At 42.4% G+C, this 26519-nt stretch overlaps 1 protein-coding gene across 2 annotated transcripts in view; it reads left to right on the top strand.

Annotated features, from left to right (window-relative positions):
* Positions 1 to 1149: 1149 nt before the first annotated feature.
* LOC135542627 (ATP-binding cassette sub-family C member 4-like) overlaps positions 1150 to 26519 on the top strand; it is a 41691-nt gene continuing 16321 nt past the window's right edge. Inside the window, exons 1-7 of one of the 2 annotated variants that reach the window (XM_064969736.1) lie at positions 1150 to 1214; positions 15006 to 15116; positions 17051 to 17171; positions 17339 to 17563; positions 17652 to 17741; positions 18288 to 18451; positions 18976 to 19101. In XM_064969736.1, coding sequence (XP_064825808.1) covers positions 15061 to 15116; positions 17051 to 17171; positions 17339 to 17563; positions 17652 to 17741; positions 18288 to 18451; positions 18976 to 19101 — 782 coding nt within the window. In that variant the 5' untranslated portion in view covers positions 1150 to 1214; positions 15006 to 15060. Of the gene's footprint in view, positions 1215 to 1619; positions 1825 to 15005; positions 15117 to 17050; positions 17172 to 17338; positions 17564 to 17651; positions 17742 to 18287; positions 18452 to 18975; positions 19102 to 26519 lie in introns of those variants that run through there. The other variant, XM_064969735.1, reaches the window with a different exon arrangement.

The following is a 26519-nucleotide window of genomic DNA, read 5'->3' as shown; positions in this document are numbered from 1 at the left end:
TATCAAGGGAGGCCAAATGCTCGCTGGCTTTCCTTACATTCAATGCTATGGGCAGCAACAATGTCATACCCTTTTTGGCCAGACAGCATCAGATGGGCTACACATACTGAGACAGAGGAAATATATTTTGCTCACTTGTTTGCTTTCTCCATTGAGATACAAGGAAAATTATGAAACACAGAGACAAAATAAATTATTGTATATGTTTTTGTCTTTTGGGGGGGGAAGCCTGGTTTCCTTGGCATCCATGAATAGTGAAGGCCACTGAGGGGAGAACAGCTCATAATAATGGCTGGAACGGAACCAATGGAATGGCATCAAACACATGGAAACCATTTGTTTGATGTATTTGATACCATTCCACCTATTATGCTCCAGTCATTAACATGAGCCCATCCTCTCCAATTAAGGTGCCACCAACCTCATGCGATGAATACCTGCCACTGGTTTAGCCAGGGAAACCAGTTCTTATTACACCTCGGCAGGAAAACCCGGGGACAACTCGCTTGGGCCAAGTGCGTGTTTATGTCATCCCACCCATCCGCTTCAGTCATTAACATGAGACAGTTCTCCCCAATTAAGGTGCCACCAACCTCATGCGATGAATACCTGCCACTGGTTTAGCCAGGAAAACCAGTTCTTATTACACCTCGGCAGGAAAACCCGGGGACAACTCGCTTGGGCCAAGTGCGTGTTTATGTCATCCCACCCATCCGCTTCAGTCATTAACATGAGACAGTTCTCCCCAATTAAGGTGCCACCAACCTCATGCGATGAAAACACACCACTGGTTTAGCCAGGAAAACCAGTTCTTACTATACCTAAGTGGGGAAAACCTGCTCGGGCCACAAGACTAATTCAGGAGACCTTTTGTTATATGGCCTTATATCAGGAGCTGGTGGCGAAAAGTTTGATTAAACAATTCAGAGACTGAAACAAATAAATCAGATTACTTATTTATAGTAAGTATAGTAAATCAATATACAATCCCGAAATCAGCTGTAATTGTCAATAGTAAAACACAGCTTAAAACGATGTTTGAGTGAACTCTGAACACAGAAAATGAATGGTGAATTCGACTGGACACAGTAGACTCCTCCTCGTATTTATTTACACATTTTGGCGTGGTGTCATTGAAAAATGGAACAACTGAAGAAAGACGTGAAATTTAATCCATCAACAACAGCCAATTTCTTTTCACGGGTGTTTTTCTGGTAAGTACTTGTTTACAGTTAACACTGTAGCTCGAATCTTTTAAAAGTAGCTAGTTAGTAAGGTGGCTGGCTATTAAGGGTGCGTTCGTAAATTCGCTCTGGCTATTTACTCACAATTTCAGAGCACTCTTGTCTGATTGGGCCAGAGTTCAGAACAACTGAGGAATTTACGAACGCTCAACACCGGTTGACTATGGCTGGTGTCAGTAAACGTAGGCCAAAAAATGCGTGATTCAATTGTTGCCAGTAGCACAGTCACCATTGATATGGGTAACATAAAATCAGCCTAACCAGCTCTGCTTGGGCGAGTAAAATGGTCAGGGGTCTGGATGTAGCTGTAATGTAGTGAACATTATGCCACAATCCAGTCCGTGTATTCGTACTGTGGGACTCCAGTTCCATGTTTTACAGGAGCCAGACAGTAGGAGTGATATGCCATGTAAACTATAATGCCAGCAAATTTTGGAGTAAAGTTAAACTAATGTATATGAACGCCCGGGCATCCGTTCTTTTAAACATAAGACATCTAAACAACTGTGGATGTTACAATTGGCGACGAGTGAAACGCACAGGAGGCGAATGCAATTTACAAGACGAACTACGTGCCTATGTGAGTAAACGCAGATAGCAACAACAGCCTAGTTAACTTGTACATTAAAATACCATGATGTGCACACAGAATCCAGTTCAATCGGCTCGAGGTCGAAACAATGGATAAACAGATTCAAAAATGTTCTAGTGGCATTAGACATCGCGGATAACATACAGAAAAGGGCATTACTGTTACACTATGCAGGGTCTGATGTGTACGATATATTTGACCACTGCAAGATACCGCAGCAGCTGATTGCTATGACACAGCTGTAGCCCAGCTCATTGCATATTTATGTCCAAAAGTCAACACAGAATATGAAACCTACGTTCTGACAAAATGAAAACGAAACCTTGGATGCTTACCACACAAGATTGGGGCAATTAGCATACATATGCGAGTTTGCGAACGTTGATAAATCAAGTCACAGATAATACTAAGCTGCAGTTCCGCGCGCCTCCGCTTGAGGGCGCTAAAGGACGGTTCAATGGCTCTCCAACAGCTACTTGATGCAGGCAGGGCACAAGAAATGTCGGATAAACAAGCTTCAGGCATTGACAATGCTCAATCAAAATCACAAAAATAACTTGCGCACTGTACAGTGCGCACTGTACAAAATAAAAAACATAAAAGCCAGGGCTATGAAAGTGACAAACATCAAAACAGAAAATGCAATAACTGTGGGTGGAAATTCCCACATGATGGAAGACAAACAAATTGCCCTGCAGGGGGGAAAAGATGTGAAGAATGTGGAAAGTTGAATCACTTTAAAAAATGTTGTAGATCAAACCACAGAGTCCACTCCTCCATTTGCTGATAAACTAACCTCAATGGCGTCCGAAACGTAACATAAAGTGCAGTCACATGATGACAAGACAGAAAAACAAAACACCTCACCAAGCTTGGATGATTATGTGTCTGTTGTGTGTACACTACAGAAACTGTCGCAACCACACATCCAAGTTACCATTATGAACACAGCTGTGGATGGTATTAGTGATTTGGGAGCAAGTGTTAGCCTGTTTTTGTTTTTAATCAACTATGTTAAGGCAAACATCTTTGCTTATGGCTCATCCGAACCATTTCCACAGAAGACAATTCACAGCACCAGTCCTCTCCACGACTAAGACGGTGGATACCACTTTCTATGTAATCAAAGGTGACTGGCTCACTACTTCGCTGTCAGACAGCAACAGACCTTGGACTTCTGAAAATAATCAACCCGCTATCCACCCCAACTGAACCAGCTGATGATTAATTCATAAGCCAGTTTACCAATAAATACCAGGACCTCTTCCAAGGTATCGGAAAACTGACTTTCAAGTGAAGCTGCACATTGATGACACAGTGCAACCAGCAGTACAACCACCAGTGCAACCAGCAGTACAACCACAGGAGGATTCCTTTTCACGTGAGCGAAAAAGTTCAACAAGAGCTTGACACACTTAAAAGCCAAGACATTGAAAAGATCAGCAGGCCAACGCCATGGGTATCCCCTATAGTGGTCACACCAAAACCCAAGACGTCTGATAGTTTGTCTGTGTCGACATGCACCTTCTGAACACAGCACTTCAACGTGAACGACACATCACACCAAAACCCAAGACGTCTGATAGTTTGTCTGTGTCGACATGCACCTTCTGAACACAGCACTTCAACGTGAACGACACATCACACCAAAACCCAAGACGTCTGATAGTTTGTCTGTGTCGACATGCACCTTCTGAACACAGCACTTCAACGTGAACGACGCATCACACCAAAACCCAAGACGTCTGATAGTTTGTCTGTGTCGACATGCACCTTCTGAACACAGCACTTCAACGTGAACGACACATCACACCAATGGTTGACGACCTGATCCATGATCTGAATGGAGCAGTGGTGTTCTCCAAGCTAGATCTTAATGCTAGATACTACCAGCTTGAGTTACATCCAGACTCACAACCTTCACTACACATACTGGCTTTTTGAGATACACCAGACTGAACTCGGGCATAAATTCAGCTGCCGCGGTGTTTCAAAATGCAATACATACAGCAAGTGCTGCAAGGCATTCCCAACGTGAGAAACATGAGCAACGACATCCTAGTCTATGGTAGATCTCAAGATGAACACACTGAGTCTTTAAAGCTGTGTTTTCAGAGATTGCGTAAGATCTCACGCGGAACAAAGAAAATGTGAATGCAGCAAAACAACACGAGTGTTAACAGCCATGTTTTCTCTGAGAAAGGCATTTCAGAGGATCCAAAGAAAATCAAAGCCATATAGAATCTGCCAGCACCTCAAAATGCCTCGGAAGTTCGCAGTCTACTTGGCATGATGCAATACTGCTAACTGTTCATACCAGACTTTGCAACAACTGCACAGCCTCTGTGAGCTCACAAGAAAAGATCACACCTGGTCATGGGGACCACAGCACCAGTCTGCGATTGGAATAAATGAAGAACCTGTCTGATGCAGCACAAGACGACAGCCTACTTTGACCCAGCCAAGAGGTTGACACTGTTAGTTGACGCCAGCCCAGTTGCTTTAGGTGCCATACTATGTCGAAACAACCCTACAAGTGATAGACGCCCATATCATTGACTATACCTGCCGAGCGCTCTGAGGTTGAACAGCGCTACTCCCAAACCAAGAGAGAAGTTCTGGTGATCATCTGGGCATGCGAACACTTTCACTTGTGTCTCTATAGAGCTCACTTCATAGACCATAAACAACTAGAGCTTATCTTCAACACCCCCAGCATGACTTGAGTGATGGAGACTGAGACTAAAACCATACAACTCCACTGTTAAGTACAAATCCAGCAAAGACAACCCTGCCGACTACATGTCAAGACGTCCCATCGGAGGGGAAACCCCACAAAGAACCTCTCGCATGGCAGAGGAATATGAGAACTTGTATCATTGACAACACAGTTCCCAAAGCGATGACTCTAGAAGAGGTGCAAGAAGTAACAAAGATACTCAGCTCTACAGAAGGTGATGCGCCTATCAGTCCACAGAAACCTGGCAAGATTCACCATGTGACACGCAAGAAGCTGATTTCCAAACATTAAAAGCACTCTTTCGCATGAGACATGAACTAACTAATCAACGCACCAGCAAATGTCATCCTGAGAGGAACACGGCTCATTCTTCCAAACTCTCTCCAAAAAAAAGCAATCAATCTAGGACATCCTAGGTATTGTGAAAACATAACACCTACTGAGAGAGAAGGTGTGGTTTCCAGGCATAGATGACATGGTGGAAAAAAGCACTTCAGCACTGCATTCCATGTCAAGCTGCCACTGTAGAAAATCATATGGAACCACTGTCTATGTCGAAACTACCAAAAGGTCCATGACTAGAAGTATCTGTCGATTTCTGCGGGCCTTTCCCATCGGGTGACTACAGTGCCTTGCGAAATTATTCGGCCCCCTTGAACTTTGCGACCTTTTGCCACATTTCATGCTTCAAACAAAGATATAAAACTGTATTTTTTTGTGAAGAATCAACAACAAGTGGGACACAATCATGAAGTGGAACGACATTTATTGGATATTTCAAACTGAAAAATTGGGCGTGCAAAATTATTCAGCCCCCTTAAGTTAATACTTTGTAGCGCCACCTTTTGCTGCGATTACAGCTGTAAGTCGCTTGGGGTATGTCTATCAGTTTTGCACATCGAGAGACTGAAATTGTTTCCCATTTCTCCTTGCAAAACAGCTCGAGCTCAGTGAGGTTGGATGGAGAGCATTTGTGAACAGCAGTTTTCAGTTCTTTCCACAGATTCTCGATTGATTCAGGTCTGGACTTTGACTTGGCCATTCTAACACCTGGATATGTTTATTTTTGAACCATTCCATTGTAGATTTTGCTTTATGTTTTGGATCATTGTCTTGTTGGAAGACAAATCTCCGTCCCAGTCTCAGGTCTTTTGCAGACTCCATCAGGTTTTCTTCCAGAATGGTCCTGTATTTGGCTCCATCCATCTTCCCATCAATTTTAACCATCTTCCCTGTCCCTGCTGACGAAAAGCAGGCCCAAACCATGATGCTGCCACCACCATGTTTGACAGTGGGTATGGTGTGTTCAGGGTGATGAGCTGTGTCGCTTTTACGCCAAACATAACGTTTTGCATTGTTGACAAAAAGTTCAATTTTGGTTTCATCTGACCAGAGCACCTTCTTCCACATGTTTGGTGTGTCTCCCAGGTGGCTTGTGGCAAACTTTAAACAACACTTTTTATGGATATCTTTAAGAAATGGCTTTCTTCTTGCCACTCTTCCATAAAGGCCAGATTTGTGCAATATACGACTGATTGTTGTCCTATGGACAGAGTCTCCCACCTCAGCTGTAGATCTCTGCAGTTCATCCAGAGTGATCATGGGCCTCTTGGCTGCATCTCTGATCAGTCTTCTCCTTGTATGAGCTGAAAGTTTAGAGGGACGGCCAGGTCTTGGTAGATTTGCAGTGGTCTGATACTCCTTCCATTTCAATATTATCGCTTGCACAGTGCTCCTTGGGATGTTTAAAGCTTGGGAAATCTTTTTGTATCCAAATCCGTCTTTAAACTTCTTCACAACAGTATCTCGGACCTGCCTGGTGTGTTCCTTGTTCTTCATGATGCTCTCTGCGCTGTTAATTGACCTCTGAGACTATCACAGTGCAGGTGCATTTATACGGAGACTTGATTACACACAGGTGGATTGTATTTATCATCATTAGTCATTTAGGTCAACATTGGATCATTCAGAGATCCTCACTGAACTTCTGGAGAGAGTTTGCTGCACTGAAAGTAAAGGGGCTGAATAATTTTGCACGCCCATTTTTTTCAGTTTTTGATTTGTTAAAAAAGTTTTAAATATCCAATAAATGTCGTTCCACTTCATGATTGTGTCCCACTTGTTGTTGATTCTTCACAAAAAAATACAGTTTTATATCTTTGTGTTTGAAGCCTGAAATGTGGCAAAAGGTTGCAAAGTTCAAGGGGGCCGAATACTTTCGCAAGGCACTGTACCTACTTGTAGTTGTTGACGATTACTCAAGGTATCCGGAAGTTGAAATCGTTAAGTCCACATCAGCCACTTCTGTCCTTCCTGCTTGACAACGTTTTCTCCTCTGGAGTACCCAAGATTGTCTGTTTTTACGATGGACCTCCTTTCAATTGATAGTCCTTCACAGATTTCAGCCACTACCTTGGATTTGAAACTAGAAAGATAACATCTTACTGGCCCGAGAGCTAAATCCGAAGCGAAACGCTTCATGAGAACACAAGCAAACTGTCACAGCTACAAACTCTGAAGGAAGACCTTGGAAACAAAATCTCTACAGTTTTCAGGGGAAACTACTGCGCAAACCCTCACGGAACTGAAAACTTGTCCACAGGACGCTGAACAACCAGATCAAAACCCAGATCCAAACCCCCAATACCCTATGAGAACCAATGGAAAACCTTCAAGATCTCATTGAAGAGATGTAATTAATGAAGTTCAAAAACTGTGAAATAGTTAACCTTAATGTTGCATCTCAAGGGAATTTGATACCGACCAGTAGTGATAACTTAAGTTTCTTTATTTTGAAATAAGGGAGGGATGTAACGTAGTGAACATTGTCATGTATTCGTACTGTGGGGTTCCATGTTTTACAGTAGCCAGACAGTAGGAGTGATATGCCATGTGAACTCTAATGCCAGCAAATTTAGCAGTAAAGTTGAACTGAAGAATACGAACGCCCTGACATCAGTCCTTATAAACATAAGACCACTAAACAACTTTGGATGTTGCAGTAGCTAGCTAGCAAGCTAGCCAACGCGTTAGCCAGCTAACTTGGGTGTTTGACGGCCGATGTGAGGTCAGAACGCTCGGATGAACCCTATGCCTCGGTCAAAGCGTCCAGTCTGTGCTCTGAAGGCTCCGAAAGCTAAACACTGAGTTTGCGAGCGCACTCTGGCACTCCAGATAGAATTTATGAACACAACCTATGCGTTCTATGGAAAATAATTTACAATGTAGAAAGTGTGTATGGAGCCAGATACAGTTGAAGTTTACATACATTTAGGTTGGAGTCATTAAAACTTGTTTTTCAACCACTCCAGAAATGTCTATAGTTTTATAGACATACAACTATAGTTTTAGCAAGTTGGTTAGGACATCTACTTTGTGCATGACAAGTCATTTTTCCAACAATTGTTTACAGACATATTATTTCACTGTATCACAATTCCAGTGGGTCAGAAGTTTACATACACTATGTTGACTGTGCCTTTAAACAGCTTGGAAAATTCCAGCTAATTATGTCATGGCTTTAGAAGCTTCTGATAGGCTAATTTACATCATTTGAGTCAATTGGAGGTGTACCTGTGGATGTATTTCAAGGCTTACCTTCAAACTCAGTGCCTCTTTGCTTGACATCATGGGAAAATCAAAAGAAATCAGCCAAGACACCAGAAAAATAATTGTAGACCTCCACAAGTCTGGTTCAGCCTTGGGAGCAATTTCCAAATGCCTGAAGGTACTACATCCATCTGTACAAACAATAGTTTGCATGTATAAACACCATGGGACCACGCAGCCATCATACCGCTCAGGAAGGAGATGTGTTCTGTCTCCTAGAGATGAATGTTCTTTGGTGCGAAAAGTGCAAATCAATCCCAACAACAACAAAGGACCTTGTGAAGATGATGGAGGAAACGGGTACAAAAGTATCTATATCCACAGTAAATGAGTCCTATATCGACATAACCTGAAAGGCCGCATAGCATGGAAGAGGCCACTGCTCCAAAACCACCATTAAAAAAGCCAGACTACGGCTTGCAACTGCACATGGGGACAAAGATTGTACTTTTTGGAGAAATGTCCTCTAGTCTGATGAATCAAAAATGGAACTGTTTGGCCATAATGACCATCATTATGTTTGGAGGAAAAAGGGGGAGGCTTGCAAACTGAAGACCACCATCCCAACCCTGAAACACAGGTTTTGCAGCATCATGTTGTGGGATTTTATGTGGATATATTTAAGCAATATCTCAAGACATCAGTCAGGAAGTTTAAGCTTGGTCGCAAATGGTCTTCCAAATGGACAATGACCCCAAGCATACTTCCAAAGTTGTGGCAAAATGGCTTAAGGACAACAAAGTCAAAGTATTGCAGTGGCCATCACAAAGCCGTGACCTCAATCCTATATAACATTTGTGGGCAGAACTGAAAAAGCGTGTGTGAGCAAGGAGGCCTATAAACCTGACTCAGTTACACCAGTGCTGTCAGGAGGAATGGGCCACAATTCACCCAACATATTGTGGGAAGCTTGTGGAAGGCTACCTGAAACATTTGACCCAAGTTAAACAATTTAAAAGCAATGCTACCAAATACTGAGTGTATGTAAACTTCTGACCCACTGGGAATGTGATGAAATAAAGAAATGCAGAAATAAATCACTATTATTATTCTGACATTTCACATTCTTAAAATAAAGTGGTGACCCTAACTGACCTAAAATAGGGAATTTTTACTAGGATTAAATGTCAGGAATTGTGAAAAACTCAGTTTAAATGCATTTGGCTAAGGTGTATGTAAACCTCCGACTTCAACTGTATGTAAATCAGGTGTTGATGTCTTATTTTTAAGAAATTAGTCAAAATGACTCAACTTGTTTACACTTTGCTGTGGAATGCTTTATTTATCCATTTCACTGTAACGTAACAAAATATGGAAAGAGTCAAGGGATTTGAATACATTCAAGGCACTGTATGACAATGCAAGGTTCATTTAACAGTAAAATAAGACCAAATGCATTTTATTTTGTTATAGATCAGCAAGTTATGTTGCTACTGTGTGACTGTGACATGCAGGCACGACTGGTAGCATGAAAAAATCATTATCAATTGGAAGTAACAAGCCTCCCCCTTGTTACTTCAAACATAACGATGGTCATTATTGCCAAACAGTTATTTTTGATTCATCAGACCAGAGGATATTTCCCCAAAAAGTACAATCTTTGTCCCCATGTGCAGTTGCAAACCGTAGCCTGGCTTTTTTATGGCGGTTTTGGAGCAGTTGCTTCTTCCTTGCTGAGCGGCCTTTCAGGTAATGTCGATATAGGACTCATTTTACTGTGGATATAGATACCTTTTGTACCCGTTTCCTCCAGCATCTTCTCAAGGTCCTTTGCTGTTGATTTGCACTTTGCGCACCAAATACATTCATCTCTAGGAGACAGAACGCATCTACTTCCTGAGCGGTATGACGGCTGCGTGGTTCCATGGTGTTTATGCTTGCATACTATTGTTTGTACAGATGAATGTGGTACCTTCAGGTGTTTGGAAATTGCTCCAAAGGATGAACCAGACTTGTGTAGGTCTACAATTCTTTTTCTGAGATCTTGGCTGATTTATTTTCATTTTCCCATGATGTCAAACAAAGAGGCACTGAGTTTGAAGGTAGGTCTTGAAATGCATCCACAGGTACACCTCCAATTGACTCAAAGGGTGTCAATTATCCTATCAGAAGCTTCTAAAGCCATGACATCATTTTCTGGAATTTTCCAAGCTGTTTAAAGGCACAGTCAACTTGGTGCATGTAAACTTCTGACCCACTGGAATTGTGAAACAGTGAAATAATGTGTCTGTAAATAATTGTTGGAAAAATGACTTGTCATGCACAAAGTAGATGTCCTAACCGACTTGCCAAACCTATAGTTTGTTGTGGAGAAATTTTACATACACCTAAGTGTATGTAAACTTCCGACTTCAACTGTAAGTATTCAGACCCTTTGCAATGAGACTCAATTAACCTCCGGTGCATCTGATTTTGTTGATCATCCTTGATGCTTCTACAACTTGATTGGAGTCCACCTTTGGTAAATTAAATTGATTGGACATGTTTTGGAAAGGCATACACCTGTCTATATAAGGGCCCACAGTTGACAGTGCATGTCAGAGTAAAAACCAAGCCACGAGGTCGAAGCAATTGTCCGCAGAGCTCCGAGACAGGATTGTGTTGAGGCACAGATCTGGGAAAGGATACCAACATATTTCTGCAGCATTGAAGGTCCCCAAGAACACAGTGGCCTCCATCATTCTTAAATGGAAGAAGTTTAGAACCGCCAAAACTCTTCCTAGAGCTGGCCGCCCGGCCAAAATGAGAAATCAGGGGAGAAGGGCCTTGGTCAGGGAGGTGACCAAGAACTTGATGGTCACGCACCTAAAAATGCTCAGACCATGAGAAACAAGATTCTCAGGTCTGATAAAACCAAGATTGAACTCGTTGGCCTGATTGCCAAGCGTCACTTCTGGAGGAAACCTGGAACCATACCTACTGTGAAGCATTGTGGTGGCAGCATCATGCTGTGGGGTGTTTTTCAGCAGCGGGGAATAGGAGACTAGTCAGGACCTTTGATGAAACTACTCAGGACCTCAGACTGGGGCCAACGCTCACCTTCCAATAGGAAAATTACCCTAAAAACACAGCTAAGACAACGCAGAAGTGGCTTTGGGACAAGTCTCTGAATAATGACCTTGAGTGGCCTAGCCAGAGCCCGGACTTGAACCAGATTGAACATCTCTGGAGAGATCTGAAAATAGCTGTGCAGCAACACTCCCCATCCAACCTGACAGAGCTTGAGAGGGTCTGCAGAGAAACTCCTCTAATACGTGTGCCAAGTTTGTACCGTCATACACAAGAAGACTCAAGGCTGTAATTGCTGCCTAAAGAATGCACTGCATACAGGGTCTGAATAGTTATGTAATTGTGATCAATTATATACATAAAAACAAATCTAAACCTGTTTTTTGCTTTGTCATTATGGGTGTGCGTGTTTGTAGATGGGTGAGAGGGGGGGGGTGAATAATGCTATAACAAAATGTGGAAAAAGTCAAGTGGTCTGAATACTTTCCAAAGGGGATACATTTTAAATGTGATGTTTTTAGGAGTTGGGCTTGAAGGGTAGCGTAGCACAAAAGCACTCCCTCTATGCAGAATGTAAATGGCTATAAATAAATAAGGTTCAACTGGCTTTAGATAGACAAGTTCAACTAACAAGAATAGCAGTAAAGCAAATGTGAATCAGCTTTCAGATAATTAATTGAAAGTGGTGTGTGTTAGTCTTTGCTTCTTATTCACAGAGGGCCAGTGTGGGTACAGGGTTTTGTTTTAACCAAACAAAATCACACCTGATTCAACTAGTAAGGTCTTGAGTTATGTCTTTGATTAGTTGAATCAGGTGTGTGTACTGGTTGGCAAGAACAAAAGCATAAGTGTACAGTCATATCTGTGGATACAATTGGACAATCCCCTGTTACGAGTGCTACTTTCATCATGATGAATAGTAATGATCAGTTTATTTGAATAACTTTAGGGGACATTTAGTATCATCACATTCTACTTAAGAAATGTCTAGGTTTTAGACATTTTGGAAATGAATTATGTAAGAGGTGGGCTTATTTGGAACACACATGGGCTGAAAGGGTACATTCGGTACCCATTAAGCCAAGTCTGGACTTTTCACATATTTGATCAAATATTTGTAAAAATGTTGTAAGTAAAGTCATAAAACTTGATCAGAGATTCATCTTACATTTTATCTCCACTTAATGTTTTGATTTCCCCACCCCAAAAAATTAGGGCAGTATGTATTAGAAATGTCTAAACTTAGATTTTGGTGGGCTTATTCGGTACACTTACCATATAACAATAGATTAAATAAAACAAATACAAAAATATAGTTTTGGGGTGGAATTTGCCTTTATAAGTGTCAGTGGTCTCTTTTTAAAGAGAATCCGGATATTCTCATTTCAGGTATTAAAACCCAAAATATGGTTGTACTTGTATTACTCTTGTTTATATTTTTTGTTGTCTTTTGTGTCTTGTAAACAATCAATGTAAAGCATCTATTACATTTGAGAGCAGTTACATTTCATCAGCCACATTCTTCAGTTGAAGTGGCGGGGCTGGCCACAGACAATGCTGCCTGATTATCCATTCAGGGTTTTCCAGGGTTAGGAAACACCAAAGAATCAGTAGAGCAAAGCAAGCAAACTGATCACAGGTCAGTCAAAGTTAACCATCTAACCCATGTGTCAAAAAGCACCACTAGAGTTCAGAGAGAATATTGCACAGTATGATGAACTGGTTGTTTTGAGCAAGATAATGTTCTTTCAAGCTAAAAAACAAGGTTAGCAGTAGCTAGGTTTCTATTCAATTAGCGACAGATTTCCATGCAAATATTTAAACAAATCTGCATAAAACAAGTTGCACGTTTTTAGACCAGAGATGTTTCCATCAAACTGACTTTTTGCGGATAAAAGGCTGTGCATGATTACGCATTGCACATAAAAATAACCTTTTCCATTTTAAATTCCCATGTACTGAATGGGAATTGAGTACACGGGTGCACGTTTTGGTTTTTGCCCTACCACTCACTATACAGCAGATTAAAAACAATTAAAGCTTGATGATGAGTTGGTTATTTCAATCAGCTGTGTAGTGGCAGGGCAAAAAACTAGATGTGTACCCAGGGAGGGCCCCAGGACCGAGTTTGGGAAACCCTGCTTTAACCAACAGCTCGCAAATGCAGTGTGGGTCGACTGCCTACATTAGGAGATTATTATGGATAACAGCGATTTATTATTTGTCAAACGGCAGCCAATTGATCATGTCACCAGAATAAGACCCTCGATATTTATTGGAAAGGAGCATCAAACTCCTCATCTTGCAAATTCAGCACCCTGTGAAGTTCATCATAATTGATTTAATCTGTATCTTAAACTGCATGCTTCCCCAAGTCGTAGTGGGAGGACCACACAACATATCTCGTGACTCCAAATGTACTACGATATTATGGTTATTATATCAACATTTGCGCATAGAGGGTTTCCACTGCCATTTCTCGCATAATTAATTTTACCGACACAAAAAGATCCCACCATGTCGAACAAACAAATTCAATTTTAAATTGTACCGGTGTGGTTTGTGGTACTGAGAAAGGGGAAAAGTACACAGTGCTCCTTGCATTTAGATGTAAAAACATTGTCCTTGCATGCATATTGATCACGCAACAGTTGCCACCTGTATCTTACTAATTCCTTTATCAGTGACACTGCTGAGGGAGAGTGCCTGAGGTCACGTAAAGTTGGCTGACACAACTAAAACAAATGAGCTGTTAGTTAACACTTGAACCCTGAAACAGTCATTCGTAATTAAGTAGCTTTATCCTTTAAGGTACATTTTAATTTGTTACTCTTCAACCAAGTTCTCGTAGGGCAGTGCAAACGAACAAGGCCAGTCGAGTTCTTCCAAAAACCAGGCCCTCCTACTAAATGTGTATCCTAATACACCCCGTGAAGCAGAACATTTAGTACAGTGCATTTTAACATTGGGGTTCATGGATTAAATGTTGCTCACACACATCCACTTCCTATTTTGTGTTTTCTCTTTCCTCAATGTGCATTGCTTCATTCTTGCATTAGTTAATTGGTTATTGCACTGGCTAATTATTGCATTGGTTAATTAATACATTGGTTAATAGGTTATTGCATTGGTTAATTAATACATTGGTTAATAGGTTATTGCATTGGTTAATTAATACATTGGTTAATAGGTTATTGCATTGGTTAATTAATACATTGGTTAATAGGTTATTGCATTGGTTAATTAATACATTGGTTAATAGGTTATTGCATTGGTTAATTAATAAATTGGTTAATAGGTTATTGCATTGGTTAATTAATGCATTGGTTAATAGGTTATTGCATTGGTTAATTAATACATTGGTTAATTAATACATTGGTTAATAGGTTATTGCATTGGTTAATTAATACATTGGTTAATAGGTTATTGCATTGGTTAATTAATACATTGGTTAATAGGTTATTGCATTGGTTAATTAATGCATTGGTTAATAGGTTATTGCATTGGTTAATTAATACATTGGTTAATAGGTTATTGCATTGGTTAATTAATACATTGGTTAATAGGTTATTGCATTGGTTAATTAATACATTGGTTAATAGGTTATTGCATTGGTTAATTAATACATTGGTTAATAGGTTATTGCATTGGTTAATTAATGCATTGGTTAATAGGTTATTGCATTGGTTAATTAATACATTGGTTAATAGGTTATTGCATTGTTTAATTAATACATTGGTTAATTAATACATTGGTTAATAGGTTATTGCATTGGTTAATTAACCTTTCTCTCTCTCTATCTATCTATCAGTTGGGTAACCCCTTTATTCAGTATTGGAAATAAGCGGAGGCTAGAAGAAGATGACATGTACCAAGTGCTTCCTGATGATGCATCTCAGGTCCTGGGAGAGGAACTACAGAGGTATGACGTACTGTGGCCCAGCTCTATATTGCTCCCTAGCCTTTTCCCTAAGACATTATCCTATCCCCTAGCCTAGCCCTGTCCCTACCACTTTGCCCTATCCCCCAGCCTAGCCCTGTCCCCTAGCCTAGCCCTTTCCCTAGGACATTGCCCTGTCCCCTAGCCTAGCCCTATCCCTAGGACATTGCCCTGTCCCCGAGCCTAGCCCTTTCCCTAGGACATTGTCCTATCCCCGAGCCTAGCCCTTTCCCTAGGACATTGCCCTGTCCCCTAGCCTAGCCCTATCCCTAGGACATTGCCCTGTCCCCTAGCCTATCCCTTTCCCTTAGCCTTTTCCCTAGGACATTGCCCTGTCCCCTAGCCTATCCCTTTCCCTAGGACATTGCCCTGTCCCCTAGCCTATCCCTTTCCCTTAGCCTTTTCCCTAGGACATTGCCCTGTCCCCGAGCCTAGCCCTTTCCCTAGGACATTGTCCTATCCCCGAGCCTAGCCCTTTCTCTAGGACATTGCCCTGTCCCCTAGCCTAGCCCTATCCCTAGGACATTGCCCTGTCCCCTAGCCTATCCCTTTCCCTTAGCCCTTTCCCTAGGACATTGCGCTGTCCCCTAACCTATCCCTTAGCCCTTTCCCTAGGACATTGCCCTGTCCCCTAGCCTATCCCTTTCCCTAGGACATTGTCCTATCCCCCAGCCCTGTCCCCTAGCCTATCCCTTTCCCTAGGACATTGCCCTGTCCCTGTCCCCGAGCCTAGCCCTTTCCCTAGGACATTGCCCTGTCCCCTAGCCTATCCCTTTCCCTAGGACATTGCCCTGTCCCCTAGCCTAGCCCTTTCCCTTAGCCCTTTCCCTAGGACATTGCCCTGTCCCCGAGCCTAGCCCTTTCCCTAGGACATTGCCCTGTCCCCTAGCCTATCCCTTTCCCTTAGCCTTTTCCCTAGGACATTGCCCGATCCCCTAGCCTAGCCCTTTCCCTAGGACATTGCCCTGTCCCCGAGCCTAGCCCTTTCCCTAGGACATTGCCCTGTCCCCTAGCCTATCCCTTTCCCTTAGCCTTTTCCCTAGGACATTGTCCTATCCCCCAGCCTAGCCCTATCCCCTAGCCTAGCCCATTCCCTAGGACATTGTCATATCCCCTAGCCTATCCCATTCCCTAGGACATTGTCATATCCCCTAGCCTAGCCCTTTCCCTAGGACATTGCCCTGTCCCCTAGCCCTTTCCCTTAGTCTTTTCCCTAGGACATTGCCCTGTCCCCTAGCCTTGTCCTGTCCCCTAGCCCTGTCCCTAGGACATTGCCCTGTCCCCTAGCCTTGTCCTGTCCCCTAGCCCTGTCCCTAGGACATTGCCCGATCCCCTAGCCTTTTCCTTTAGCCTTTTCCCTAGGACATTGCCCTGTCCCCTAGCCTAGCCCTGTCCCTAGGACATTGCCCTGTCCCTTAGCCTGTCCTTTTCCCTAGGACATTGCCCTGTCCCCTAGCCTAGCCCTATCCCTAGGACATTGCCCTGTCCCCTAGCCTAGCCCTATCCCTAGGACATTGCCCTGTCCCCTAGCCCTATCCCTAGGACATTGCCCTGTCCCCTAGCCCTATCCCTAGGACATTGCCCTGTCCCCTAGCCCTATCCCTAGGACATTGTCCTGTCCCCTAGCCCTATCACTAGGACATTGCCCTGTCCCCTAGCCTAGCCCTATCCCTAGGACATTGCCCTGTCCCCTAGCCTAGCCCTATCCCTAGGACATTGCCCTGTCCCCTAGCCTAGCCCTATCCCTCTTCATTGTTTACATCCCTTATTGTATTTTTTTGTTTTCAGAGCATTGAGAGAGAACTTTCCCTGGCTCTATTTGGAGTTTCATGCTAAACATTGAACTTAGCACCATTGTGTATTTAGGCTCTGTTCTGTTTTCCGATCATAGTCTAACAATGTGCTAATCTCTCCAGGCATTGGGATAAGGAGGTTCGAATGGCTGCCAAGGAGCTGCGGATGCCCAAACTCACCAAAGCAATTGTGAAGTGCTATGGGAAACCCTACGCAGTGCTGGGAATCTTTAGTTTCACTGTAGTATGTAGAAATATACGTTTTCCGGTTCTTGAACATACCATGTACTATATGTACATAGGTCAAATGTTAAGTGGGTTTTCTATCCATATGTCAGCTTTTACAGTGTAAATAAGTGGATTTGAGTTCAGGTTGAAATCTCTCCTCCTCTTCTCTTGTTCCCCCAATAGGAGGTGATTAAGGTGATCCAGCCAGTGTTCTTGGGAAAGCTGATCCAGTACTTTGAGAATTACGATCCTGATGATATGGACGCACTGTATGAGGCCTTTGGCTACGCTGCTGGTATCTCTCTGTCCACCGTTGCACTGACCGTCCTCCAAATTCATTATTACTACCACGTCCAGAGGACCGGCATGAAGATACGAGTGGCCACGTGTCACATGATCTACAAGAAGGTCATTATACACTACATACCTGCATACAGCATTATACAAACTAAAATCTTCAAGAATAATTTGCTAGTAAATGTAATTCCCCCCATAGGCCCTGTGTCTCAGCAGCGCGGCGATGGGAAAAACAACCACAGGACAAATGGTGAACCTGCTATCCAACGATGTCAACAAGTTTGATGAGGTAAAAGCAGGAAGTGCATGCAGTTCCTTTGGATGAAATGGTTCCAGCACATCATCTCCCTCGGTTCATTCCGTAGGTTTCTGAAGAGTATGGCTGTAGCTTATCTGACAGAGGCCCCATATATAACAATTGACCCTTCGTCAAATGTACAGGAATGGAATGCACCAATATCTGGAATGCCTTTGAGCCGTCTGTCATCTTGTCCTTGCAACTAAAGTATAGAAGTTAAATCCACACGGAGAGAACAAAGTCATGGATGAAAGGAAAATGCAGATGGCTGCTTAGCACAAATGTTTACAGTTATCCGATGCTAAACTCAAACCAGACTGAACGAATATAAATGTGTGTGTGTGTGTGTGTGTATATATATATATATATAAATAACATGGGGAGCCCATGCAGCTTATAAAGACAAGTGCGGCCTATTGGCCGCTGTAGTAGGTCATGAATCCAGCTCGAAGGATCATTATCATCTTTGTTATGCTCAATACAACTACATAGAAACATGTAACAGCTAAGTGAACCAAGGATCCCTGGTCTTTGCAGGTGACCAACAATCTGCACTACCTCTGGATAGCACCTCTGCAGGCTGTGGTGGTTCTCATACTCCTGTGGTATGAGATTGGCCCGTCGTGCCTGGCAGGCGTGGCTGTCCTTGTGTTCCTCCTGCCACTACAGGCCATGTTTGGAAAGCTCTTCGGCTCCCTCAGGTGAATTACATAAGTTACATGGCTTGACCTTAGTGGGGTCTTCTTGAGAAAAGTTGACCTCAGCCCCTATAGATAAGGACAATGTTTTTCAGTGAGTGGCTCCTATGCTTCATTGACTATGTCAGAGCTACCTGTCCAATGGTAACCCATAGGTCAACCTGTATGTTATGATGAGGTCCTCCTCTTAAACCCCTTTTCTGTTTTGACTGTAATGATTTACCTCTTAGAACATTCCAAGCACATGTGAAGAAAAGTTAGCTTCATATATTGGCTGGCATGTTGACTGGCAATTGAACTGTGAACTCTTGCTTGGACAGTTGTTCACACAATCAACAACACAAGTGCTGGAAGTAATAGGTGTTATGAAACCCTAATGCAATGCAGACTTCTCTGATTCTACGAAAGAGTTATCTTAGTTAAATGCAATTTAAACATTGCCATCGATTCGTTAAACTCAGGAAACGTCAGTTTCTGTTCACAAGGAGATATGACTGAACTGACTGAGTGACCTACTTTTCTTGCAGGAGTAAAACCGCTGCCTTGACTGACAATAGGATACGGACCATGAATGAAGTGGTGTCTGGAATCAGGATCATCAAAATGTATGCCTGGGAGAAGCCCTTCTCAGCACTGGTCAATGATGTCAGAAGGTAAAAACTAAACTCAGCAAAAAAATAAACGACCTCAATCAACTGCATTTATTTTCATCAAACATAAGATTCAACAACTGAGACATAACTGAACAAGTTCCACAGACATGGAATAATGTGTCCCTGAACAAAGGGAGGGGTCAAAATCAAAAGTCAGTAAGTATCTGGTATCCACCAGCTGCATTAAGTACTGCAGTGCATCTACTCCTCATGGACTGCACCAGATTTGCCAGTTCTTGCTGTGCGATGTTACCCCACTTTTCCACCAAGGCACCTGCAAGTTCCCAGACATTTCTGGGGGGGGGGAGAATGGCCCAAGCCCTCACCCTCCGATCCAACAGGTCCCAGACATGCTCAATGGGATTGAGATCCGGGCTCTTCGCTGACCATGGCAGAACACTGACATTCCTGTCATGTAGGAAATCACACACAGAACAAGCAGTATGACTGGTGGCATTGTCATGCTGGAGGGTCATGTCAGGATGAGCCTGCAGGAAGGGAACCACATGAGGGAGGAGGATGTCTTCCCCATAACACACAGCATTGAGATTGCCTGCAATGACAACAAGCTCAGTCCGACGATGCTATGACACACCGCCCCAGACCATGACGGACCCTCCACCTCCAAATCGATCCCGCTCCAGAGTACAGGCCTCAATGGGAACGCTCATTCCTTGGATGATGAATCCGACCATCACCCCAGGTGAGAAAACCGCGACTTGTCTCAGTGAAGAGCACTCTTTGCCAGTCCTGTCTGGTCCAGTGACTGTGGGTTTGTGCCCATAGGCGACGTTGTTGCCGATGATGTCTGGTGAGGACCTGCCTTACAACACGCCTACAAGCCCTCAGTCCAGCCTCTCTCAGCCTATTGTGGACAGTCTGAGCACTGATGGAGGGATTGTGCGTTCCTGGTGTAACTCGGGCAGTTGCTGCCATCCTGTACCTGTCCCGCAGGTGTGATGTTTGGATGTACTGATCCTGTGCAGGTGTTGTTACACGTGGTCTGCCACTGCGAGGACGATCAGCTGTCTGTCCTGTCTTCGCCGTCTCACAGTACAGACATTGCAATTTATTGCTCTGATCACATCTGCAGTCCTCATGCCTCCTTGCAACATGCCTAAGGCACGTTCACACAGATGAGCAGGGACCCTGGGCATCTGTCTTTTGGAGTCCGTTAAAAGGCCTCTGGTGTCCTATATTTTCAGAACCGTGACCTTAATTGCCTACCGTCTGTAAGCTATTAGTGTCTTAACGACCGTTCCACAGGTGCATGTTCATTAATTGTTTATGGTTCATTGAACAAGCATGTGAAAGTGTTTCAAACGATTTACAATGAAGATCTGTGAAGTTATTTGGATTTTTACGAATTATTTTTGAAAGACAGGGTCCTGAAAAAGGAACGTTTCTTTCTTTGCTGAGTTTACAATTGTAACATAAATGGTATGTTTATTTCTATTAGCTGGATACACAAACGGTATGATAAACCAATGACCCTCAGCTAGATGGGATCAATTCCTTCAATGTTCTTATTTTTAGGCACATGTTCAACTTAAAAGGAGAAATCCAACAAAAACCACTCATTCCTTACATTTATAGTGTTAAATAACACTGTGAGAACAATATTTTTTGTGAACAAAAGTTTCATTTTGGTTTTATAGTAAGGTTGGTCGCAACATGGAACATTGTTGTGGAAATCGGTTCCAGCTCAAGTCAACTACAAAATCCGCAATGCTCTCTTATGGGCTGGCTAGCTTTGTAGCCAAGTTACCTACACTTAATAATATCAGCATGTAAAGCTACTGTAGTTAGCTGTAAAATTGCCTAAACAAACTGCACTCTCAATTTAGGAGTCTACAATCTCACCATGTGCAAACTGCAGATCGATGTGGTCTAACATTCGCAACGACAGATATACTTTTGAGGAGATAGGAAACCTTACCCATGCTACGTTACTGGGCCGCGCGGTGCATTCTGGGTTATTCTGGGACAAGGAGTGCTCTTCGAGGAGTGAATGGGAGTCTTGGGCGCTAGCTCAGAAACCCAACATTAGCATGAATTTCGTCAACAAAAAGTACAACATTACAAATATTTTCCAGAGATGTGAGGTATTTAACTTATCTGTAGTATCGTATCGCTTTGGAATCGTGACATTAAGTACTTTCTAGGAAAATGGACAGGATTCTTGTCATATACACTTTGCTTTGCGAAGGGATTGTGTGATGATTGGCTTAGCAACCACATGACACCATGAATGCGATTGGCCGACAGTCTGCTGGGTGGGGCGTTTTTACTGTGGAATTTCACCCAGTAGATATGGGAGTTTATCAAAATTGGATTTGTTTTCAAATTCTTTGTGGATCTGTGTAATCTGAGGGAAATATGTCTCTCTAAAATGGTCATACATTGGGCAGGAGGTTAGGAAGTGCAGCTCAGTTTCCACCTCATTTTGTGGGCAGTGAGCACATAGCCTGTCTTCTCTTGAGAGCCATGTCTGCCTACGGCGGCCTTTCTCAATAGCAAGGCTATGCTCACTGAGTCTGTACATAGTCAAAGCTTTCCTTAATTTTGGGTCAGTCACAGTGGTCACGAAGATTTGGGAATCGCTTCCTTTTAGGTGGTTATAGAATTTAACGGCTCTTTTCTGGATTTTGATAATTAGTGGGTATCGGCCTAATTCTGCTCTGCATGCATTATTTGGTGTTCTACGTTGTATAGCAGACCCTCATGCCAAATTGAGTCGAAGGCTTTTTTGAAATCAACAAAGCATGAGAAGACTTTGCCTTTGTTTTGGTTTGTTTGGTTGTCAATTAGGATGTGCAGGGTGAATACATGGTCTGTTGTACGGTAATTTGGTAAAAAGCCAGTTTGACATTTGCTCAGTACATTGTTTTCATTGAGGAAATGTACGAGTCTGCTGTTAATGATAATGCAGAGGATTTTCCCAAGGTTACTGTTGACGCATATTCCACGGTAGTTATTGGGGTCAAATTTGTCTCCACTTTTGTGGATTGGGGTGATCAGTCCTTGGTTCCAAATATTGGGGAAGATGCCAGAGCTAAGGATGATGTTAAAGAGTTTTAGTATAGCCAATTGGAATTTGTTGTCTGTATATTTGATCATACCATCAACACCACAGGCCTTTTTGGGTTGGAGGGTTTTTTATTTTGTACTGTAACTCATTCAATGTAATTGGAGAATCCAGTGGGTTCTGGTAGTCTTTAATAGTTGATTCTAAGACCTGTATTTGATCATGTATATATTTTTGCTCTTTTTTCTTTGTTATAGAGCCAAAAAGATTGGAGAAGTGGTTTACCCATACATCTCCATTTTGGATACATAATTCTTCGTGTTGTTGTTTGTTTAGTGTTTCCAATTTTCCCAGAAGTGGTTAGAGTCTATGGATTCTTCAATTACATTGAGCTGATTTCTGACATGCTGTTCCTTCTTTTTCTATAGTGTATTTCTGTATTGTTTTAGTGATTCACCATAGTGAAGGCGTAGACTCAGGTTTTCCTGGTCTCTATGTTTTTGGTTGGACAGGTTTCTCAATTTCTTTCTTAGATTTTTGCATTCTTCATCAAACCATTTGTCATTGTTGTTCATTTTCTTCGGTTTTCTATTTGAGATTTTTGGATTTGATAGGGAAGCTGAGAGGTCAAATATACTGTTGAGATTTTCTACTGCCATGTTTACACCTTCACTATTACAGTGGAACGTTTTACCCAGGAAATTGTCTAAAAGGGATTGAATTTGTTGTTGCCTAATTGTTTTTTGGTAGGTTTCCAAACTGCATTCCTTCCATCTATAGCATTTCTTAATGTTACTCAGTTCATTTGGCTTTGATGCCTCATGATTGAGTATTGCTCTGTTTAAGTAGACTGTGATTTTTCTGTGGTCTGTTAGGGATGTCAGTGGGCTGACTGTGAACGCTCTGAGAGACTCTGGGTTGAGGTCAGTGATAAAGTAGTCTACAGTACTACTGCCAAGAGATGAGCTATATGTGTACCTACCATAGGAGTCCCCTCGACGCCTACCATTGACTATGTACATACCCAGCGTGCGACAGAGCTGCAGGAGTTGTGACCTGTTTTTGTTGGTTATGTTGTCATAGTTGTGCCTAGGGGGGCATATGTGGGATGGAATGCGGTCACCTCCAGGCGGGTGTTTGTGTGCTGAGGGTGTCAGGTTCTTGTCCGGTCCTGGCATTTAGGTCGCCACAGACTAGTACATGTCCCTGGGCCTGGAAATGATTGATTTCCCCCTCCAGGATGGAGAAGCTTTCTTCATTAAAGTATGGGGATTCTAGTGGGGGGATATAGGTAGCACACAGGAGGACATTTTTCTCTGTTAGGATAATTTCCTTCTGAATTTCTAGCCAAATGTAGAATGTTCCTGTTTTGATTAATTTAATGGAGTGAGTTCGGTCTGCTGTATACCAAATTAGCATACCCCCTGAGTCACTTCCCTGTTTCACATCTGGTAGTTTGGTGAATGGGACTACCAGTTCTCTGTAACCTAGAGGGCAACCAGTGGGTCCGTCTCCTCTATACCAGGTTTCTTGCAGGATGACAATGTCTGTATTACCGATTTCTTTGGTGAAGTCCGGGTTCCTGCAGGCCAAAGGCAGATGACCTCAGGCCTTGGATATTCCAGGATGATATAGTGAAGGCTTTTTGTTCCATAGAGTGTGAGCAGAGCCTGCTGAGCATCTGGTACATGCCATTGGCTTGGGCGAGTGTGAGAGTGGGGGTTGGGACTGTTTGCCCACTCACTACCTGGGCGTATGAGTGGCTTCCATGTTGAGGCCCTTGGACACCAGAGTTTAGACACACTGTGTTTGGGAAAAAGTGTTTTTTCTTCTATATATTTCCCATTTGAGTCCATAAGTAGTACAATCTGTGTCTTGTGTTTGTCCTCAGTGGGTGTGGGGGGGGGTGCTCTCGTTCTATAATTTCTCTGGCAACGGCACCATGCAATGCACCCTGGACTAAAGAGGCAGGTAATTAGGAAAAATGTGCCAGAAGACCCTCAGTTAAATTACACATTTCTCGAGGTAGGAATATCACAAAAATATGATAAATGGCTTATTCGAGAGAAGACATTCGAGTTATGACATTATTTATCATGAGGGTCATAAACAATAACTAGTAATGCATACTCAAAGAAAGGTTAAAATCGTACCTTTCTGGTAAAAATAGTAATAAATTGCTGAGGTGTAGACACTTGACGACACAAGCTCAAGTACACAGTGAAATATTTTGTTATTTCCTGTTCAACAAAACTGTATTTCCTTTTTAAATTTGATTTTATTCATGCATTTTTTTACCAGGTAAATTGACTGAGAACACATTCTCATTTACAGCAACGACCTGGGGAGAGGAGGGGGATGAATGAGCCAATTGTAAACTGGGGATTATGTATGTGCTTTCTAAATATAGCATAATAAAATTCTAAAACGACTAAGATGTCACCTTCCTTATAACTGTAAAATACGTATGTTTATTGTTGGAGAAAATGTTCATTTTTTTTCTAAAGTTCGCTCTTGATCAAAATGTCTGCCCCCATCGCTGTGAACGTCACAGAGCTCTAACTTGGCTTCCTGAACTCTTTAGGAACTCTCCTTTCATCTCATATTGGCAACTATGACAAACAAATATATATTTTTTTGTTTAAAATCTTTAATTTTTCCGTGATGAAACCACTCTCTCCTGCTGTGCTACAATGTAATGCTTGCAGGCATGTGCTTTGTCCATGGCTGTGATGCATGTTCAGCCAGGGTTTTTATTTTACCTTTATTTTACTAGACAAGTCAGTTAGGAACAAATTCTTATTTTCAATGACGGCCTAGGAACAGAACGACAGATTTGTACCTTGTCAGCTCAGGGATTCGAACTTGCAACCTTTCGCTCTATCCACTAGGCTACCCTGCCGTCCCATGGACAGTCTGAAGAGAAAATTAAATGGTAGGAGGGACATCCCAGCTTCAAGTGATTTCAGATTTCACATCCTACGTCACACAGGCTAATAGCCTAATCTTCATGAATAATGTTCCAATTTAGATGTCAAACAGCATCAAGGTTCTGGTCCAATGCTTCTAAAAATGTTATACTACTGTGTCTGAGGGAACTGGGGCTATCGCTCAATACAAGCCCTTTCAAACTACGGTATTCACAGATTGATATATAAGTGAAAATGTCGGTCGGAACCGGTACATTAACCACGCAGGTCCCTTAAAAAAGGGACCTTACATCCTAAGAGGTTTTAAGTGGGTTAAATTCTTCCCAGAAGTCGGTGTCTGCATGTGTATTTTCTAGTGTTTGGCTGAGTGCCAGGCACCCCTAGCTGGGCCTCTCAGAGGGAGCAAAGCCACATGCACCTCACCAGTTGCCAACAAATGGCTATCAGTTACATCACCGGTCTGGTCCCCTGATTCCTCTCTGAGACCTGGCTGTAGTCTTTCTGCTTCTCTTTGTTCTTTAACACGAGGATTAGTTGCATTTATTTGTCTCAGAATGTTATTGAATGTTACATTCTATGAGAGCTTTAGTGGAATGTCTGGAGCATTTGTGGAATTCCCATTCCCAAAACACGATCTCCCATATTCCAGGCTGCAGCAAAGTGCACAAAAGCTGTAATAGTAATTATGCCGTTCTTCTTCCATGTTTCCTCAATGAGTGAAAAACCTCTTAAAATTCTTCAGTCTATTGACGCATCCGTGCGTCAATCTAATGGACATCATTTAAAAAAATCACCAGCAAAATCTGTCAGTTTAAGCTAGATGTTTTTTTGCATGGGGAAACGGACAAACACGATATGAGAAAATGAATTGCAATTTTTAAAGGAACTGGTTGACTTTGTCTTTTGGCTAGCTAGGTCTTTTTGCGGAAGAGCCTTCCGCAACTGTGGTGGAAAGTAGCAGAGCTACAGCGCTGTTTGTCAGACCATTAGACACCCGGAAAATGTCTGCAGCATCCAAACGTTTTGGCCTACTAACTAATATGACCACTGTATGGTCTACAAGCCCCACTTGGCTCTTCAATATTCAGTAATGCTAATGAGCCAACTTCTGTCTGTAGCGTCCGAACCGTTTGGGCTACAGACTAATATGACCCCACTGTGGAAATGGGAGACTCTCCTGAACACAATGATGAACTGTTTTTGCTCTACGACCCCAACAAGTGTCACGGAACTCATCTGAAGGTAGACCATACAAAGGAATGGAAGTATGAAGGTCTTTTTGTGCCATCAAAAGGGTTAAATAGGTGTCCAAAAAAAGTAAATATTTTGTGAGCTTTCTTATCTACTAGAACCTTATTCATTTATGCTGAATTTTTTTACACTTTTTTTTTGTTTGTTGTCATTCAATATTTTATCAAATAACAAAAATATAAAACTTTTTATTTTTTAAATACACACAC

The sequence above is a fragment of the Oncorhynchus masou genome, chromosome 6 (assembly GCF_036934945.1).
Source record: "Oncorhynchus masou masou isolate Uvic2021 chromosome 6, UVic_Omas_1.1, whole genome shotgun sequence".
NCBI lineage: Eukaryota > Metazoa > Chordata > Actinopteri > Salmoniformes > Salmonidae > Oncorhynchus > Oncorhynchus masou.
Note: the sequence above shows the minus strand (reverse complement) of the source record. Positions and strands in the feature narration are given on the sequence as shown.